The following is a 21,497-nucleotide window of genomic DNA, read 5'->3' as shown; positions in this document are numbered from 1 at the left end:
CATATACAAAAATCATTTTGACGTTGACTTTTGGAACCCAATAGCATATTGCTAGAGCGCACAAGTGTGGGACCACAACTGCCAGATCAAAACTAGGTACTTCCGGACCTCTTTTATAGTGCCGAAGCCATAGAATCAAAACTAAGTACTTTCGGACCCTTTACGTAGTACCGACACCGTAAAATCCAATAACATCTACTGTTGGACCACCTTTTGCAACTGTCGGACTGCCTTTTGCAACTACCGGACCGCATCTTACATAGCGACGGAGCTCTATTGCCACATCACACTTTACACAATGCAAGATCACTGCCGGATCATACTTTACACAATGCCAGGGCCTATTGTCGAACCGCATAGCGACGAAACCCCTACTGTCGGTATACTTTACACAGTGCCAAGGGCCTACTGCCTGACCACATATTACATAGTGCTGGAGTTCCTATATTGGCAAGATAGAGGAGATAGAGGTGGATAAGGTAAAAATAAGAGAGGGTATTTTAAGTATTTTTTTCTATTTTTTATTTTGATTGGGGAATTCACATAAAAAGCATATTTTGGAGAGAAATTTGAGAGAAAAAGATAAATAAGAGATAAGTTGCATATAAAGTTTCGTTTTGAGGATTTTTGTAATTTTTTCTCCCAAAAAAAATGTCAACCTTATGTAAACTTTTCCGTTACTTTTGATTTTTTGGTGGGCTGCTGCAGGAAAATATGAGAAAAGGGGCAGGGGTATTTTCGAACATGAAAATAATGACCATAGCCAGGAGAACTGGGGGGTTATCCCATTATCCATCCAGTCACAGCGACGAGAGTTGCGGAAAGAGAGAGATGGGTGGGGGCGTGTTGGATTTGTGTTCTCTAACCTCGGGGCTTTCTCTCTCTAAACCGCTCTCCTCAAAGATTTCACTCGCCAACACCTCTTTTCACGGTTTGAGGATTCAACCCGTTTGCTCCATTAGAAGTGGTTTTGTCTCCAAACAATTCACAAATGTGAAGATGATGGCCAAGAGAGAGGAAGAGTTGAAAGACATTAGAGGAAAAACAACGGAGGAAATCAATGAGGAGATTGTCGATTTGAAAGGGGAGCTTTTCATGCTTCGCCTGCAAAAATCAGCCAGGAATGAGTTCAAGTCCAGTGAGTTTGGACGTATGCGCAAAAGGGTACATTCTTATGCCCTAATTCTAGGTTTTATTAATGATTTACTAGGTTTGTTTTTCTTTTTGCTTTTTCTGCACGTATTTTTTTTTTTCTGAATTTTTTGTTTGATTCTAGTACAAAGGAAGATAGATTTAACGAGTGTTTTTCTGGGGATTATCTTTCTGTTATTTGGGTTTCTTTGCGTTTGTGAAACAGCAATATGAAGCAGCAGTATGTTCGACAAGCGCATGTTTAGGTTATTTATTTATTTAATTTCCAAATAAAAAATCATTAAAAAAAAAAAAAAATTGTAATGTTGCAGTTTGAAGTTCAATCTCCAAGTTGGAGCTTGAACTTCCCTTAAATTCCCTCAAATTCAAAACTATGGTTCAGATAGGCTCCACCCAAATTCTCAAATTAAAGAGTATTCACAAAAAATAAAATACAATAAATTAAGTTTTAAAGTTGGAAATTTAATCCTCAAGTTACCTTTTGCACACTGTCTCATGCTTTAGTAACTGGTTTCTTCTCCATGGGTGCTGCTCCTACTCTCAATTCCTGTTCAAAACTTGCTTCTACCCAATTCCTCAGGTTGTCCTAAGTTCCAACCCTATTCTCTCTGTAAATTCTAGTTACTAAGTTAAGACTTATTTGGAAAGTTTGGGTTTAGGTTGAATTTGATATAATCTATGTTCTGTTTGGATTTTGGTGAACAAGACTAAGTCACTCTCATTCTTTTTGGGGAATGCAAGACTGTTGGACTACGATTTCCTCAGGAAAAAAAGATTTTGGATTATGAGTACCGGTCTTCACGTCATGTCTGAGAAATTGTGATGCTACTTTAATATGATCAAATCATTTTCAGTGGGATGGTTATCCAAATGTGAGTGTATAATATGCTCAAAGATTGTTGGACTATGAGTATAGGTCTTCACGTCATGTCTGAGAAATTGTGATGCTACTTTAATACGCTCAAATCATTATCAATGGGATGGTTATCCAAATCTGAGTGCATACTATTACATGCATTTAGTAGATTTTTGCCCATTTTTCATGTGAGATCGGTCTTTGTAGTGATATTTTATTCTGTCAATTGGATTAAGGACCTATTGAATCAGCCAATTTGGAAGAATAATCAGAAGCATTGGATTGTATTTTAAAAGAGAGAAAAAAAATGTATCTATTTCGAGTTTTAAACGTGGCATCCCATAATGCTGTTTTCTGAGGTTCAAGGCCTCGCTTACCCACCTCAAAATTCAAATAAAAGGAAGCCATTTCTTTCTTATATTCATTTAGGTTTTGCTTGCTTGATGCAATTGACTTGATCCTCCTACTTGTATGCTCTTTGTTGAAACAAACAGACATTTGAACCACATCGTAATCGCCAATTATTTTGAGGCAAGCTGATTAGAACCCGAGAAAATTAATTTAAGCTGTGTAGCAAACAATATAGCCAACAAAAAGATTAGAGCAAGTTTCAAATCATAAAATTGGAAGCTATAAATATGATTCCAAAGGCATTAAACACCTGCATATTCATGCCCAAGCAGCTATAATTGTTAAAATTTGAGTACACTTGAAAGTAAATCAAGTACCTACATAAAGACCTAAGAAACTTTAACACTTGTTTTCCTTTAGAGCCTGCTTGTTTTCCTTTAGAGCCTGCTGGCATCAGCGATGAATATTCATGATAAAGTTTTGATTCTTAAGAAGAAATTTTTTTGTCATTTTCCTGCTTGTCCTCATCGACCTATTCCAAAATAAAATTTCATATATTTGCAAGAAAGAGACGTGGAGAATATCTGAAAGGGAAGAAAGCTCCTAAGTATGGACTGGTATATTAACCAAAATCAAACAGCTTTGATGTGGTTTTACCTCCCTTCATTGCTGTTTTACCTCCCTTCATTGCTTAAGGACTCCACAATAGCATCCGTTTGACACAAGGTCAGGTGTAAGTAACTTGGCAACTTGAGATCTCACAACTTGAAAACTTAGGTTTGCCACTCTATCATTTGGTGTCCAGTCCATGTGTTATGTATAAAGCTTTACTAACTTATAAGGATTCCTCTAGAGTCAATTATTAATGAAGGACTCTGCCCTTAAATTTAACCAGGATTCATTTAACTTACCTAATTAGATACCAATTTGGACTTGACTAATTTTTGTTTACAACTCAGGGGTATATAGATATATATTTTTTTAAATCATTTTCTTACCACAAACACACCCCTGAGAGCCCAAAATTTGCTGATGGACTTGTTTTTGTATGATTTATCCACTAGATACATTGGAGAAAAAACCACCAAATTTGACGGATTTGAGATATTGAAAAATCAAATTTAGGTTTTTGCCCGATCTCAAAAGGTTGCAATTTCATTGAAGCGATTGGTTGATATTCCATGAAATTTGTTCCCAACCCTATTTTTGCCATGTCTGTTTTTCGCAATGAGCAAGGGAAAAAACTTGGACTTGTGAGATTTTAGTTATCAGGCTTACTATTCATTTGAAGATTTCAGGACCTCAGATCGACTAGGTCCAAACTTGAAACCCAAGTTTGGTTTGGGGGTTTCAATCGGGGTTATATGAGGAAGCTTTGACGAGGACTTGAGGCATTGATTTGCACCGATCAAGAAGTTTGATGGATTGGCTTGAGGCTTGAGATTTTGGGTAGATCTCATTTTTTTCAATTTAAATTCATATAATTGGCTATTCTTGGGGTAAATTTTATTTTTATCACTTCTTCATATTATCCATATTGTATACACTTGTTTATGTTTTGCTTAAATTTTCTATTTTTACTAACATATTAAAAAAAACAAATTCTATTTTTACTAATTTTTCTCTATTTCTCCCATTATGTTTGGGCTTTTTGGGCTCTTTGGGCAGCTCAGTGAAGACTCGGGCAAGTTGATCGGACTCGCCTGAGTAAGGAGATTGGTTAGGGTCAGAGTTTAACAGCCAAGCGATATTTTCGAATATTGGCTTACAAAGATTGGTTGATTATGTGGAGTTGTTCAAAAACTCAAGTCAGTGGTAAAAAATGAATCCACTCGTTAAATTAAATGTGAACTCGGAAAACCTGAGTTTTTCAAATTCTTGTATGAATATTTCTATAAGCATATATTTATATATTATGGGAGTCTAACCTGGTTGTCATGCAGCTCATACCACAGTGCTACCAGGTTGTAAGCACCATTATTTCTCAAACTAAACATCGATAGTTGTATACAATGAAATACTTGGATATATCCTCAGTTTTTTCATTTATAAAATTCATCAACCTGGCAATTGAGTTGACTCAGGCAAGTTTTTCCACCTTGAATATGAGTTTGTATTCATTGAATATGCATGTAGGAAAAATAACTTCTTTCTGCTTGGAAAGATCATGTTTCCGTTCTCTTTCATTCATGGTCTGGAACATAGTTGTCTGGTGCGGGTGCGTTCTTGGGAGCGGGAGCTGGCCGGGGTCTGCAGAACCGTGGATTGTTGGAAGCACCTTATGGTTGGGATCGTCGTCCATACGATCCTATATCAAGGGAGCACGATCCTTGTCACGATTCCATGAGGAAGGAATCCCAATAAGATGTTTTAAGGGATCGATAATGATGCATGGGTTCACAGTATCATTGGGCAGAAACCTGAATCAGTGCCGAATAGAGAAAACATCATATGCATTGCGCTATGCACTTGAGAACCGCGGTTCAAACCTCCTGGGAACTAGGATCACAATATAGGGATCCGTGTTCCATCCAAGATCCCTATCTGGAATTGCGGGATCAAGGTTCCGGAACGGATCCGTGACCTTTCCTTCAAGGTTCCAGCAACTATACTTTGGAATGTCTTGATTCTTGGTGTTGTACTCATGTATAAAGTATGGGCGCCATTTCACGTACTTTTTAGTTCTATTATATTATCTTGTGATGGTCAACACCACCTCTAGGAAGCATAATCTTTCTTTCTCATACTTTTGATAGGGTTGAAAAGTTTAGGGAGTCATTTGCTGGCGCCCTGTGTTAGGAGACCTAAAGCGATGGGCATTGCAATCTACTGTGGAATATACGGGTATGTAGAAAGAGGCCAAGCATTCTTTCCATTTCTATTGTATTACAGTGTAATGGAGTGTGCATTTTGAAGGGTCACTCCATTGCTTTTGCTGTTGGCAAACACTCGGCAATGTCTCCCCTTTGAACTACAGAAACCTTAGCTGTATTAGATTTTTATGCCATAAGAATGACTCGCCAAACCGAGCCTATTTCTGAGTTTAGTGACCTTATGCACAGAGGAGCGCCGTTCTTTGGAGGGGAATATCTGAAGTTTACTAAGAAAATGTTGGATATTTTTGGGTACTAAATGATGTTAAGGGCAAAATAAAGATTTACCTAGGGAAGTCGCCTTCGATACGGGGAAATGTAGAGGTAGCATTGTATTTTGATACTAACTCAGTTTAGAAATATGGTATAATCTCTAATGTTTGCTTATCAAATATAATTTATCCAATTATATCGAAAAAAGAAGAAGAAAAGAAAGAAATACGATGGCATGAAAGAGAGACATGGAATAGTACTTTCTGTTGAGGGATTCTAGACAACTATGTAAAAGCAATGAGCATATGGAGAACGTGGCATGAGGTATTGATGCACGCATTGCAATATCTTTTGAACATGCTATAATCAAGGATAGTTGTCCAATTGTTGGACAACTGTCCAGGAATTGGATAACTATCCTTGATCACATAATGCTGCCCAAAAATGGAAAGGATGTATGTTCCAAATGTTCATTGTTGGAAAGTTGGTCCTGCTTGTGTCGAGGATAATCTGGAATTTTTTGTTTGAAGAGTAAACCATTTTTTAGTGTTGCAAGGGACACAAGAGGCTGGTTATATGGCGGAACCAAGAAGTGTTGTGTTGACATTGTTATTAAAGTTTGTGCTACATGTTATGTGTATTTTAGTTATATATATTTCTGTATCTGATGATGTAGTGTTTATTAATTACATCTAAAGTGTATTGTTAAGTATAATGCAGTGTACATGAAAATGTATATAATAACTGCATTGTGGCAGCGGTTATGGATGAGTACCATGACCATGTGTTTTGGAAACATCCTTTTTCTTTTTTCTCAAAGACGAACTAAATGCAAAAATTTATGTCATGAATAGGTTAGATGTTTAAGATGAACAAGCATTGATGCATACCTCGTTAGACCTTGTTTATTTCACTGTAAAGTATTTGACTGTCACTTTTTATGTTTTAGGGTGTTAAACCTTAGATGAGGATCTTATACCATAGAAAGTCATGAATGGCTTTGAAAATCATTTGAGAGAGGTGATAGAAGTCTAAACTTCAATAGTTGTGAAACACAGTCACCTTGACCCATGTTCCTTTCTCATAGAGACTGCCTTGGATGGATCTTTTCATCTTTCATTGCAGATTCTTTTTGCATGTTTTATGAGACATCCAACACAATTAATCCTAGCATTCTATGTGTGTCACAAAAGGAATCACTAAAAACAGAGAGAGAGAATGTGCTTCACAAAAGGAATCACTAAAAACAGAGAGAGAGAGAGAGAGAGAGAGAGAGAGAGAGAGAGAGAGAGAGAATGCGATTTTGGAAAAGCGGCCAAAAATAATTTTTAACAAACTTTGACTCTCTCTCTTTCTCTCTCTCTCTCTGCCATCAAATTGAAGTTCACTCTCTCTTGAGCAGTTTCAATCAAGTATTTTTTATCTGGATGCCCTTAGTCTGATTTTTCTTATGATGTCGAGGTTTAATCGTATAGGTTGCTCGAATGCTCACTGTGAGAAGAGAAAGGGAGATTGAAGAAGGCATCAACAAGCGGTTGTCAAGGAAGCTTGATCGAAAATGGAAGAAAAGCATTGTTGTAAGACCGCCTCCCTCACTGCGAAAGAAGCAGGAAGAGGAGAAGAAGGCTGCCGAAGCATCTGAAAAATCAACTTGACCTGTTTAGATTATTCATGGAGCATTGTTCATTGCTGTAGTCTATGTAGCTTCACTGTAGTTTATGTAGATTCTTTTTATGAAGCCTCATTTGCTTGTATTTTCTTCTGTTTTGTGGGAACATGGGAAATTTTGTTTTTGAATCATAGAATCAAAATTTGATCACACTTGCGCTCTTCTTGTGTTTCTCCTCTACTTTCAGTATAGTTATATGGTGGTGACCTCTCCAGTGTTGTAGCCAGGCTCTGTGGTGCTCTTTCTCAGCCCTTAGGTTGGATAGGAATCTGCGTGTGTGTTCACAGTTGCCTAATGCAGTGCGACCATGCAAGCGACTATTCTCCTGTTCTTCAGTTTGATACATGATTGAGACAAATTTTACAGGTATGTGAGTGAGAGAGAGAGAGAGAGAGAGAGAGAGAGAGAGAGAGAGCTATTGATAAACCTTCTTGCATTGTCCCAAGCATTTTCCTTATTAGATCTTACTGCCCATGCATATTCCTCAATAAATCTTACTTGGGTCATCTCAACTTTGGATCTTTTTCTTGCATTATAAATTTTTTGCTTTATTTACACTACTTCACCCATAGAATGGTTAGGACTTCTATTTATTTTTTTCAATTCTGAAAGTACGATCTACTGTGTCTGTGGGACAGTGGGAGCAAATCGTAAGTTTACATCCCCATAGGCAAAAGAGAGACCGGGTGATTTAAAATTTTGGGATCCACTTTCACAATCTAGTTTGCAAAGAGAAATGGATTCTGAGTTTCTATGCGCTTCATTTGACTTTCGGAAAATATGACGGATTTGTTTTCAAGCATTCTTGGAGTGCATATGCAATTTTTTTTTTTTGTATGGCTGGGTGGAGTGGGTCACATTACCAAACTGTAGGGTGCTAGAGATACTCTACTCGCAGCTGGGGTTTCGCCCAAAGGGTGCAGATGTACATTTTTTTCCCATGGGCACACAGACTTGGCAGTTTAACTAAAGTTTAGCCGGTTGTTGCTAGTCAGTGTATACAGTGATTTAAACTTCAGCACATCGCTTTTATATTACACAACGAAAATGATTACGCAATGAAAATGATATGAACCCCTTGCGAATACAATTTATATCTTATGATGCAATAAAAAGGACTTCACTTTCACAAACTAAATCAAGAAAATGCATTGGGATTTGTACCACAAGAAATTTTGTTTTTGCTACAAAAGGTTATAATTAATCTTAATTGTCGGATGTAAAATCCGATGATTAGGTGTGCCTCACAAAGTTTGCTTTTTGTTTTTGACAATAGTCTGATAAAGGATGCCTCAAGCGGCCAGCCACTTTATCTCACATATTATAGCTAAAGGTGATTATTATTTTCATGTATGAAAGATAATGGCTTTATTATATACTTTCTCATAATAAATTATATGGCACATAATCATGAAATCTTTTTTCACAGATAAATTGGAAGAATTGAGTAAAAATTGTGTCTTGATCATGAATTTTTTTTGACAGATCAAATGGAAGAACTGAATAAAACTCGCACAATTAACACCTTTGAGAAATTGTTTGGACACAACAAAAATTCATATAAAATATCATTTAATTCTATTTTTTTGAAACTCCACCCTTGATCACGATATATACACCCATCGCATGTAAGCTATTGAATATTTAGTCAGTGTCAAATAAAGAAGGCCCGCTTAATGTTCCATAATTGAACGAATTTTAAATGTCTGTTGAGGCCTAAACAAGTGACTACATTTCGAAACACTGAAAAACCTCTAAAAAACAAAGCTAGTGGACAATGTACATCCACAATTTATATAATGTAAAGCCATATACAACCCCGAATATGGCGAGTCTCATGGGATAAATTTTGAACCTGCAAATCACAAAGTAAACATCAATTAGTATAAATAATTTATGAAAACCCACTTTGCAGTTTCATTTGAAAATTTGGGAACCACCTAAGGATCACCAAATGATTATTTTCAAGAGAAAAAAATTTGAATTTTAAACTTTTGAACACTTAGATCATACCCTCCAAAAATTGAACGGCCTTTGTTCAATCTTGAGATGTTATTTTTTTTCAGGCCTATAAAGAGTGCAGTTTGTTTTCTATTGAGACTAGGCTGGTCACATGTGCAAATTTTGATGTCCTAAAAGTTAATTCTAGATTGATATCCTAAAGTTAATCTTAGATTGAGTTTTACATGAACGAGTAAATAGACAATATACTCCCATAGGAGCATAATAAATTATGCCTCACCAACAATGTTCACTACTCTCTACTGGCCTCAACCCCCAATCAGTTGAATATAGGGAAATGTCAATCACTTGAATTTAGGGACATGGTTTCAAAAAAGATGTTTGCTTTGGGGAATGCCAAATGATTTTTGTACTGTTGTCGAGCGTTTTCGGTTTCAAACAGGTTGTTGGCAGCTCCTTAATCACATGATGTCAACAATGGATGGTTGAGAACTATCACTACCCTGCTCTGAACATATCAAACTTTGAATCCCACCCCTCAATTGTTTGTTGCATATTGAGGAGCTAGTAACATGCACTTGGAAATACAAACCGTATCACAACATATTTTTTCAAATTTCCATATTAGTAGAGTGAAACTCTCTTAATACTTTTAAGTGGTGCATTAGGGAACAAAAGGTATCATGGGTTTTAAGGCCGATTTAGATGCAGATTATATATATGTTCTTCTTTGAATGTGTCGTTCACCCGTGCGTATCGAGGCGAATGAGGTGGCTGATTTTTTGGCAAAGCGAGGATGTTCTTTGTTTAATCTTGTAGTTTATGAGTTGTTGCTGTTTGCTTTGTAACTTTTGTATGGACGAAAATTTTATCAATAAAGATCTCAACATTTGTTTTTTTTTGGGTAAATAAAGTTGTTAACATTGTCAACAAAAAAGCTTTTTGAAATTTCAACTTCAAATGTATATAATTATATACGTCTCTCCCACTCTAGGTGTATTCAATATTAAGGATGTTTACTTATAAAGGCAATATTGCAAATTTAGCTAACAAACTAGGGCATAAATTCTAGGGAAAGAAATAACTAGCTATTTAACTTTTTACCCTTTTTCGCAACTATTGCGAGTTATAATTATGTGTAATTTGATAGGTATTTTAAAGTTAGATCAAAAGAATTATATAATATATTAAATAATTCATCTCTTAGATATTTTGATAAATTTCCCTAAATTCTATTAACAATTTAACGCCAATTATTTTATATACGACGTGCTTCCCATGCTCCTAGTCAGTTTGGATGCAATAATAGTCCAATTAGCATGTGGCAATGCAGATTTGCATCAGAGAAAAATGGTATTGCTAATAATGGTCATTGCTTTTCTGAAAAATATTACCATTGAAAAGGTTGGCAATGGATCCGGTCTGTGGGTCCAAGTTTTGGACCCACAGGTAGGGTCCGGCTCTAATAACGGATAGCCGGATAGCCCCGGGTCTAGGTATGGGTTCTGCTACACCCGATCCAGCGTGTACCCGGACCTAAAATTTTACTTTACCCAGAGGCCAAAGTCCCAACTCTAAATCATTTCAATATTTTTTGTCTTCCCCTAGTTCCCCAAATAGCCAAACCCTATTGCCATCCTCTCTCTCTCAGTTTTTTTGGAGACTTAGCTCTCTGTTTAGATCTCAAACGTCTCTCTCTCTCTCTCTCTCTCTCTAAACGCTCACCCTTAAAAAATTAGTTCTATATTGTTCACCATTGTAGGCTACAAAAAAAAAGCTCATAGTGGGGGTAGCAATGGATCCGACCAGAACTGAGACTCGACGGGATAGACCCAGGACCTAATGAGAATGGGTATCGGCTCAACTTTTAGACCCAACCGGTCAGATCCGGGTCGAAAACCTAAACTCGAATACATTAGGGTCTGGGTCCAGATACGGGTCCAGCCGGACCCGACCCATTGCCACCCCTACCATTGAAAATGTAACGATCAAATTTGTAGACATAGATCTTCATAGAGGAAGATAACTCATTGGAACCGATTTTACATGGACCCCAACATGAGTATCATGCTAAATATCCAGTAGTTTGGTCTTGGTCTAATGGCAATATGGGCATACATTTCTTTGTTGCAATTGTTTTAAAAAAATATAGAATAAAACTATTTACCATTGGCATATGGAACTTGCAGTCAACCATGGTCATTGATTATGAAATTGGGAGGCTTGATTGTGAACTACTAATATTGAATTAAGTGGTGTTATGGTATTCATGCTATTAGTGTTCTATAATATAGTATTTTAAAGTATGTAATATAATAGTTCATTTTTATTGCATGTAAATGTGATTTGAGCAGTGGTAGGCTTTATGAACTTGGTAGAAGCTTATGTGCTCTAAAATTAGGTTGGACATAGGGCGTAGGGCTTCTTCAGTAGAATTCATGTCTATTGCTGCGCCAATCATATTTGATATTTCAATATTAATATAAAATATCAATATTTTAGATTTATAATATATTTTAATAAAAATTATTATATATGTATCATTATATTACCTTTTTGAACCTGAAGTAGTAGACATTTCAATATTATTGAATGCAATACATGTCCCAACAATATAACATTGCGTTCATCTGCATAAGGGGGGCGCCAAGCTCAGGTTTTCTACTCATAAATAACAATGCATACTAACTTTTTGATACTATTACAAAATGTTCAGATAAATATGAGGGGTACCACCAAGTTTGGGGTTTCTAACCATATAACATCGTTTTATTATTACAAGATATTAAGATATATTTATGTTCTGGGCCTTGTGGCACTGCTACTATTAATGAAGCGGAAGCTTGGGATATGCTAAAAGGGTTCAAACTATTAAGAGGCATGGAGTGCGGTAAAATTGCTTAAGGGGACAACAAACATTATACCTTTGGGCAAAGGGAAACTAGGTTCCTATGGAAGTTAACGTCGTTATTTATGGAGATTAGAGAGCTTTTAATGTCTCAATCTGTTGTCATGTGCTATAGGGAATCCAACAATGAAGTAGATTCTCTTACCAAAAGTGGTGCTCACCATGACTCAACTACTAATTTTGCTTAATTGTTTTATATCTCTTTTTTTTTTTATTTCTCTTGAGTAAAATATTAATATTAAAAAAAAGATATTTAAATACATGTTATTTTACATGTCTTAGCATATTGCCTACACATTGTACACCATAATCATCTCAATGATTGCTTTCAGCCACACCCAAGAGACCTAGGAAAGGGTTTGAACCCCATACCTCCTTTCCCAAGTTTATACAATCACATTTAAATTTCAGGTGCATTAAATGTTATTATAATATAATAACCACATTGATATGTCTTGATACTTTTTTTTCATATTGGCGTTTTAAGTTAATAAATTAATATAAATATCACGTGCCGACACAAGACATCAAATATTGGGTAACACTTACTGAACCCCTCGTATAATTGGGTGTAGAGGATTTTTCTATTAAAATTTCAATTAAATGTAAAATGACTTTTTAAACAAAAATGAATCTTTAAACGTTTTCTTGGTGAAAATTATAAAAGTACATTGGACAAATATATAAAATTTCACAAATTACAGGGAAGAACAGCAGCATCATTGTTCGTTACCTCAAACATTAAGATCCCTCTTTAAGCAATCGCATGCTATGATCCGATCCAATTTCCAATATTTTATTTAAATAGTTTCCCATAAAAAAATGGAGCACCTTAATTCAAATTTTCAGATAAATTTTATACTAAAAATTTATATCAAATTATTGCAATATAAAAATATTACAATTTAATGGCCGAATTGCATCCTAACTTTGGTAAGTTAATTTTCTAAAATAACAGTTTTCTGGTTGAGTTGGCTTGGACTCGACCGAGTAACTTTGTCTTGACAACCTGCATAGGAGTCTTATTATATATTTTAATCTCTATTTTTTTTGAAATATTTCCAGATATAAATCAATTTTTTTATATAATTTTTTATATTTTAATGATTTCAAATTACTTATTTTATTTTTTTTATTTTTATTTTAAAGAATTTATTGTATTTGTTTTGAATTTTTGAGGTCTAGTTTGGTGCTGTGCAAACTGTACAGCATTCACAGACTCCCTCTTGTCCACTCAAACTCTGGGAAGTTACCCGGACTAGCCTTATGGGTAAAGCTGAAGAGCCCAAAAAATATTAAAAAATAAAAAAAATAGAAAAATAGAAAATAGAAAACACAACCATAAAATTAGTTTTTGAAAAAAGTTTATATAAAGATGCTGCTTTATAATGAGAACTACGGATGCCCCTCAAAAGTCCATGGGAATAGGTAGTTTTAATGTTGAAAAACTTTCCGATTGATCATTTCGACATTGAGATGTATGATTATAAAAAATAAAAAGATTTTAAGTCCAAAAAATAATGCATTTTACAACATATTATCCGCAATTTCTATTTTCAAGATTTTCATATATTTATAGATCTAGTTGATTTTAACTATTTTTTAAATTTAAAAGTTTATAATTAAATATAAAAATAGATCTTGAGATAATATTAAAAACATTTTACCTCAAAATTACATACCATGATAAAATTTGAAGGTGCACCTTACCTCTACACCTACGGATGCATCAGTATGCAAACTGCACCCTTAGTTTTTTTTTATCATTTGGATAGTTCTTAAGGTAGTTCGTTTGTTTTTCAATTTTTCATAAACATTGAAGATCTAAATCAAAACTTTTAATTACACTTTTAATAAAAATCTTTTACAGAGACTTTTCATCTTTTTAGACCTATAATGATTTCTAATACTACTTTCTTGTTTTTCGTTGTTTTCAACTATATTTGAGTTATTTCACCCATTTCAGGGCTTGGCCGAGTCCCTTAGCAGAGACGAGTTGACGACCCTGCTCTGAACCAAACCGAGTTTCTGAACATTGTTGAACTAAAAGGAGAGAGAGAGAGAGAGAGAGAGAGAGAGAGAGAGAGAGAACGCACCCGGGTGAGGAGGGAGGCGCATGGTGTATGGGGCGAGGGAGGGGCATGGGCGTGGTCCACTGCGAGAAATCTCTGGCAAAGAAGGTCCAATCAGGCAACAAAACCCCTGCAACAAGGACAAGAAGAGTCGCATAGGTAACAACCATTTTCTTGAGAGAGAAACAAGTGTACAACCCCACTATGCACACCACTACCCCCACGCAAACAACACTCAGCTCAAAACCCTTCTCTGCATCTTCCTCTTTCTCTCCCCTCCCCTTCTCACCTGCCATTCTCTCTCTCTCTCCAGGCTTTTCAATTCTATGGCTTCTCTCCTGCTTTTTCCTTTACCCCAATAAGAGATCCTCTGTGTCTCTCTCTCTATAACCATGAACTGTGCCATGAAGCAGGTCTTGGATTTAATGGTTTTTGTTGGTGAGCCACCCCCGAGCATTGAAGTCCTCGATGTTGAAAACTTCATGGGCTCAATAAATGTTCCCGCATATTGCCGGTTATATCTTAAATTTGTAGGGTAGCCAATGGACCTGGAGTTGAACCGGGGCTCTAGGGGTAGACCCGATCCGGGTCAATGGGTCCAAAAATTGAATCCAACGGGTCGAGTCTTGGTCTAAATTTTGAATCCAAATACTGTTTGGGTCTAGGTTTGGGTCCGAGTCCCGGTCCGATAATATTTTTCGGGTTCCAATATATGAAATATATTTCAATATTATTAAAATACATAGATATTTTAATTTTTGGGTTAGGCTCCGTGAATTCGGGTATGCTGGATCTGACCCAACCCATTGCCATTCCCATTAAATGAATTGGGTTTAGCCAAAAGAAATTCTACTCCCTCTTGAGTATATTGTCGATTTACTCCCTTGGGTAAAATCCTACAAGGACTTAGTTTTAGGACCCCAAATTTGAAAGATATAACCTCTTTAATACTTATATTAACCTTAATAGAAATAAAAAAGTATACTTGCACCTTTTAAAATTTTATAAAAAATAATGTCTCAAGATTGAGTAGAGTTTGTTCAAATTTTAAAAGGTAAAGTCTAGGTAGTAGGAAACTCAAATTTTAAAATCTTCTTTTCAAAGTACTCACCTAATAATTTTTAGGTGGCTCCCAAAATTTCACATTTGAATAAAAATCCTCCCAAGTAGGTCAACTACATGTGCTCGTTGGAAAAATCTTATCAACAATTTCACGATAATCTTGTGTCTTGACCACCCGATCATCACTGTGAAAAAGAAAGAGTTCAAAGGTTAACATATGATTTTAGAGCAATCAAAATGAACGGTCCAAAAGAAATCTGAAATCCAAGTTTAAAATCATAATTTTTTTCACCTTTTCTGTTTGTTTTGAAGATTTATAATATTTATAGTATTATTTTGAAGATTTATAATCGTGGTAGTTGGGTCATCCATGTGTGCAGCTGCCAATAATCCAGGCCAGACCTCGGGCTTCGTGCCACAAGAGAGTAACTGTTCATCGGGCCGGGCCATGCCTTAGAGACCGGGTAGAAATTGTCCAGAGAATCCCGAAAACTTGCCACCGGGTCAGCCTTGACTTTTTGGCCCTGCCCAATAAGGCCTGGCCCATTTAAAACCTTTCTTTTTTTACTTTTTTTTTATTATTAATTTTTATTTTTTAAATCTTCACACGTCAAACTTTTCTAGCTTTTCTTGTTTATAGAAAAAAAAAAAAGTTAAAATGTTTCATAAAAAATTTTAAACTCATCCTCTGGCTCTAGAAACCTAATCTCCTTATAATTTAAAGACATGGGTGGAAAACTAAAATTTTAGATGATCGACAGATGGAAAATCATCATTGTGTCTTGTCATTAATGACGAGGTTCATTTTATTATTTGGCAAAACTTCAATGTATTACCCTCGGAAGCTTTTGGGGGTTAACATAGTATCCCTTTCTCTTGTTATTTTAGTTTTTTGTTCACTAATTCATGACCATTTTGGCTCCATAGACTAGTACATAATTGAGCTAGAATTATTTTTTTCATGTTTCACAAAAGCTCATGTATTTTATGATTGTTTTTGCAGGTGTATGTCACATTTTTTTTTGTAACATCAAAAGTTTTACAAATTTTGGGCTTCAAAACTTCAATCTTCATATGAAGCAGGTAATGAGTTACATGTATGAATAGTGGGTTGAATGAAGAGTTAGCTTGCAAACATTATGCTGAAGATTCCACCTAGATTGAAAGAAATTAATGGAGTAGAATGAAGTTGCAAAATGTGAAACTTTCTTCCACCTCAACGTTGGACTTTAGTTTATCCATGATCTAGGGAAGGAAAACCCTGATGTACATAAATATAGAAAAAGCATGGTAATAAGAAACATCCTCTCCAAATTTTAGCCAAATTTGCCGTAGGAATTAGGAGAAAAGACCAAAAGAATAAGGGGTCATCGACCTATTTTTGTTGTTTTTTTGGGTGAATGATACCTGCAGTAGCATGAAAATAGTATGCTACTCTGGAGATCTCTTAAAAAATAGTAGCAGATTGATCTAAAATTTTGGATTTAAGCATTTCAGGGGGCCTTCCCATCACCGTACAACATTTCAACTCCATTGCTCCCTCGGTAAATTGACCCACTTTTCTATGGTACGAGATTGCTGTCTATGCTACCAAAACTTTTCTTGAAAATATTTTTCGAGAAAACATTATCAAATGAAGGTATTTTCATATGAAAGCATTTTTCTAGAAAGCATGTTTTTAGAAAACATTAGAAAATATTTTCTCAGAAAACAAATTTCTTAGAAAACTATTTTTTAGAAAACAATTTCTTAGAAAACTAGTTTTTAGAAAACATTTTCATATGAAAAGTATTTTTATATGAAAACATTTTCTAGATTTTTTTTTTTCTAGAAAGCATTTTTTTAGAAAACATTTTCTCAAAAAGCATTGTCTGGAAAACATTTTCTCAGAAAGCATTTCCTTGAAAACATTTTCTCATAAAGTATTTTCTTAGAAAGAATTTTCTCAGAACACATTTTCTTAGAAAGCATTTTCTCATAAAGCATTTTTCTGGAAAATGCTTTCATATGAAAATGTTTTCTAAGAAAACATTTTCTAAGAAAACATTTTCTAAAAAATTGTTTCTAAAAAAATATTTTCTCGAAAATATTTTTTGAGAAAATATTTTTAGGAAAATATTTTCTAGAAAATGCTTTCATGAGAAAATAGTTTCATATGAAAATGCTTTATATTTTCTAAGAAATTGTTTTCTGAGAAATATTTTCTAGAAAGTGTTCTATGAGAAAATATTTTTCAGAAAAATGTTTTCTAGAAAAATTTTGATATGGAAATGTTTTCTTGAAAATATTTTCATATGAAAACATTTCTTAGAAAACATTTTCAGATGAAAATATTCTCTCAGAAAACATTATCTCAGAAAACGTTTTCATATGAAAATACTTTCTAGAAAATGTTTTCTTAAAAATGCTTTCATATGAAAATGCTTTCTAAAAAATGTTTTCTAGAAAATTTGTTCTAGATTTTTATTCCGGAGGTTCTCCAATTATAAGGATCCTCCAAAATTTGCTCGGGTGTGTGATTGTTTGTGGGGATTTTCAAGCCTTTTTTACTTTCTTGGTAGCTAAACATAGATACCTATTTCTTGTTGGAGCATACAACCTTGTATTTTTGTTTATGGGCCGCTTCGATCAGAAACCAACATCTATCCTACCTTTTTATGGTTTTAGGGTGAAATGAGGACTTGGTGCCCGCCTTAGATTAGAAGTTTGTTTTTAGGAATAGGTTACCCCAATAGGGTTGGTTTGATGCTCTGATACATAAATACGGCCAAATAAATTGCCACCCTGAATGTCGAGCACCCAGTTGATGCGAAATGCGAGACATTTGATGATGTTTGGTTGTCATTAGAGGCTTCTAATTCCATCGACTTTTGGTGGTACCTTTTATTTTCTAGGTTTTCCCTTGCACAATTCGGTTGGACAGGTACCTTCACTGGTTTGCTCCCACATTGATTGCATTTATTATGCTATGTATTTATGTTACCTTCGCGGAAATAGGAATCCCAAAAATTGGATCCCATCAATATCCAGTTAGAAATAAAATATGAGAGATCACGAGCCATAATACGAGAAATAAAATATGAAACACACAACCACACAAACACAAAGATTTACGTGGTTCACCCTAAGAAGGCTACATCAATGGATACAACAAACTGAAACCCACTATACTAATAAAAGTTACATCACAGATTTTGGGATAGAGATTTATATCTCTAACCCTAGACAAAACCTAATAAAGCAAACCCTTTTAGATCCGCTATTTGGATCGGCACAACCCGTCGATATCTCAGCTCTATTCTACAGCTAAACCACTATCCAAGAAGAGGCCCATCTTAGATCCACAATTGAGCTATTGTACACGAGGAGAACCTTGAGAGCAACTGAGATTTTCTCTCTCTAAAAGGTGAAACCACTCAAAATCTTTATAGGACTTTCTATCTCTAAAAGATGAAACCGCTCAAAATCTTCATAAGAACTGCTTCTCTACAAGAAACCAGCCTATCAATCTACAGGAGACACATCCATGGTGTTTTTCTCTGTAAGAAGCTCTCTTCTCTCTAAAAGGAGGTATTGTCGATGCGGAGGCGGCCCTGCCTCTCTCTTTAGAAGAAGATACCTTTCCCATATGATGACCCAAATAAGGCTATCTCTTTAGAGAAAGCCACATTTCCCATATAGTGATCCAAATAGAGTACACAAATTCTCTGCACTTTCATCATATATATAAAAGGTTAGGAGTTCACACCAAATAAAAAACTTCATATAAGTGTTACATATATCTCAAGAACCAAGAGATATTCTAAGAGTCCTACTCCTTTTGAATTTATATTTCCTTTAAGAAACTTGTCAATATCAATCTCAATTCCACATAACATAAGATTTCCTTATGTGGGTGATTTTGGATAATCACCCTATCCAACAGTTTAGTCATAGCAAGGTTAAAAGGGTTTTATTGGATTTGACGTTGCCGATCTTCCAATGCAGAGGGCAGCCATTTTATGAAATCGCATCTCACTATGAGGAATATACCATGACACTGCCTTCATTTTCTAGGTTTGTGCCCACACTATTTGCTCGGGATCGGTTCCTTCATAGTTTTGCTCTGAGCTCAATACCATTTGTTGCGATGGGTGCCATTTTTGGTTTGCTCCCAGCAGGTTTTGGTGGGCCTCATTAAAGGTTTTTTGCCATACAATTGGTTCATATAGGCATCAGTTTGCGGGTATTTTTGAAGCACCTACTCCTACTCCCAGTGCAAATAATAGAGGAGGTGGTTGCAACCGTGGCTTTCCGACACCAAGTATATCTGAAAAGCCACAGAAACATGTCTACAATAAAGCCCCTACTATAAAAAGCATCTATATAACATCTCGGCCCCAAAAAAGGCACATGAGTGCCTTAATATCCTGAAGACATTTCTCAAGTTTTAACCTGATTGGGGAAGGCTACAAGGAGATACAAGGAAAGTGAGATAAAGAAGTATTATGCTTCATAGGTGTACAAGCAAACAACACAGTAATACTCCTGGAAATCGACCTCAAATGGCCTCTAGACCATCCCGGACGACGGCAGAAGATTGAAAGACCCTCAAGCCCCAACCCCCAAAATTCAATCCAAATGGACATTTCTAGTCCTACGTTCCAAAATTGGGTAGTTTCTATACTATTTAAGATTCCACATCTAGTTTCCAAAACTAGCAACATGCTACAGCGCATCCTCCGAAATTGGTGAACTTTGTGCCCTTAGATCTCTTTATCCGCAACCTGGATCAAGCCAAACTTTGGATATGTCGTGCTCCTCGGCTAGCGTTGATCTTTTAATATAGGGCTCACATTTGATCGTTGACTGGATTGGAAGCTATCCTAGAGAGAAATCTGAAAGTTCTCAAGCACATGCAAAAATTAGTTTGCGTGACCTCTTCGTCCTTTAACGATCATAATTTCATATCCGACCATCGAATCAAGCTCAAACATAGTGTATTTCGATTGTGACTTGATTATCGTTGATTTGGCATAAAAAAAGTCACGATCGTTGTCCGAGACAATGACCATCCAAGGTTCAAAAGTGGGCAAAATTTTTGAGATAACAAAAAATTGATTTTTTGGCGACTTGCCAAAATTATAACTTAGTAAATTGGGAGTCATTTTGCATGATTCTCGATGCAAAATGTGCAAAATGATCGTGTCGGTATCCCCTTTGATCTACCATTAAAAACTCAAAATAAACTCGGTATTTTTAGAGTAATTGATTGGAGAACACAAGAAAAGTTTGCATGAAAACCCTGAAACCCCAAAAACATCAAAAACTTCATCAAATCTCTATGGTTCTTTGTAAATCATATACCAATATGATGATGATGAGACAATCTATGATTTTTTGGCGATAGATTGTCTATTTTGGTGTCGGAAATGCCAAAGCCAAGATACTATGTGATCGGGGTTGGAAGAGGCCCTTTTTGAAAGACCTATTTGAAAATTTTGAATTGTGCATGGTTTTTTTGGTCAATTTTTTTTTTTTGCACGAATTTCAATTATATTTTTGATAATTTTATTTTCATTCAATTCTTTAGGGTTTTGGACATCTATACTTGTTTAAAAGGGGAGCTCTCCATAAATCCCTAACTCATGTAACTTAAAGAGATCTCATTTTGCTTTAGGTTAATGAAACTCTGATACTTCGAAAGAAGAAGAGAGAAATATTTTGCAAAAGAGTTCTTATATCTAGCCTTAACCCAAAGTTAGTTACTTTTAATTACTTTAATCAAACTTTAACCCACTTTAATTAAGTCTCTACACTTAACCAAGAGTCTCGTAAACCCTAACCTAATCCCACTTTCTTAACGCAACCACTTATCCCACGTCCCATCCTACTATCTAAGCTACGCTTTAAGCTAAACCATAACCCATAGCTAATCATGCACCCCATCCTAGTCTATACCTACCATACTCTCTAGGCCCCACCATACCATACTCTACAGCCAATACTCATTGTACTCACTCTACCCTACTACCCACCTTGCACCATACTATACTTCCCATGTTCATCCAACCCACTTAGCCTAAGCTGGTTTAAGAAGGCTCTCCTACGTAGTGGCACCTGTATGAGCTAGGGCCCGGTGGACCCTGTTGAAGGATCCCTCAGGGTGCATCGGCTAGTTCTAGCAGCTTTTCCCGTTGTCGTCTACCGTACCCTAGGGAAGGTGTTGCTGTAATTCTGTCGGATTCTAGTCGGCCTCTCTTATAGCCACATACCTAGATGCCATCTATCTACTCACAACCGAAGCCGAACCAAACCTAGTAAGCGCAAAGGACACACCAATCATTGTGAGTGTGCGAACACCGACGAGGTTGGGAACGTGAAGGAGTCGGATCAAACC

The 21,497-nt window shown here is 35.8% G+C and overlaps 2 protein-coding genes across 3 annotated transcripts; one reads left to right on the top strand and one right to left on the bottom strand.

The window, feature by feature from the left end:
- The first annotated feature begins 809 nt into the window (after positions 1 to 809).
- Positions 810 to 7,264, top strand: LOC148782245 (Ribosomal L29 family protein). The gene is made up of 2 exons (XM_088864799.1): positions 810 to 1,164; positions 6,921 to 7,264. The coding sequence occupies exons 1-2, from the start codon at positions 832 to 834 to the stop codon at positions 7,098 to 7,100; spliced, it is 513 nt and encodes a 170-aa protein (XP_088720925.1). The 5' UTR covers positions 810 to 831; the 3' UTR covers positions 7,101 to 7,264.
- Positions 7,265 to 8,773: 1,509 nt separating this feature from the next.
- Positions 8,774 to 14,554, bottom strand: LOC105421303 (peptidase). 2 transcript variants are annotated; one of them, XM_088864800.1, is made up of 3 exons: positions 14,346 to 14,554; positions 14,081 to 14,186; positions 8,774 to 8,969 (listed from the first exon to the last, which is right to left on the bottom strand). In XM_088864800.1, the coding sequence occupies exons 1-3, from the start codon at positions 14,538 to 14,540 to the stop codon at positions 8,950 to 8,952; spliced, it is 321 nt and encodes a 106-aa protein (XP_088720926.1). In that variant the 5' UTR covers positions 14,541 to 14,554; the 3' UTR covers positions 8,774 to 8,949. The 2 variants fall into 2 exon arrangements, with proteins under 2 accessions (XP_088720926.1, XP_011626513.1); XM_011628211.3 differs by having other exon boundaries at positions 14,081 to 14,540.
- Between the last annotated feature and the right edge of the window lie 6,943 nt (positions 14,555 to 21,497).

Source organism: Amborella trichopoda, chromosome 4, assembly GCF_054954075.1.
Source record: "Amborella trichopoda isolate Santa Cruz 75 chromosome 4, AtrichopodaSantaCruz75HAP2 v2.0, whole genome shotgun sequence".
Lineage (NCBI taxonomy): Eukaryota > Viridiplantae > Streptophyta > Magnoliopsida > Amborellales > Amborellaceae > Amborella > Amborella trichopoda.
Note: the sequence above shows the minus strand (reverse complement) of the source record. Positions and strands in the feature narration are given on the sequence as shown.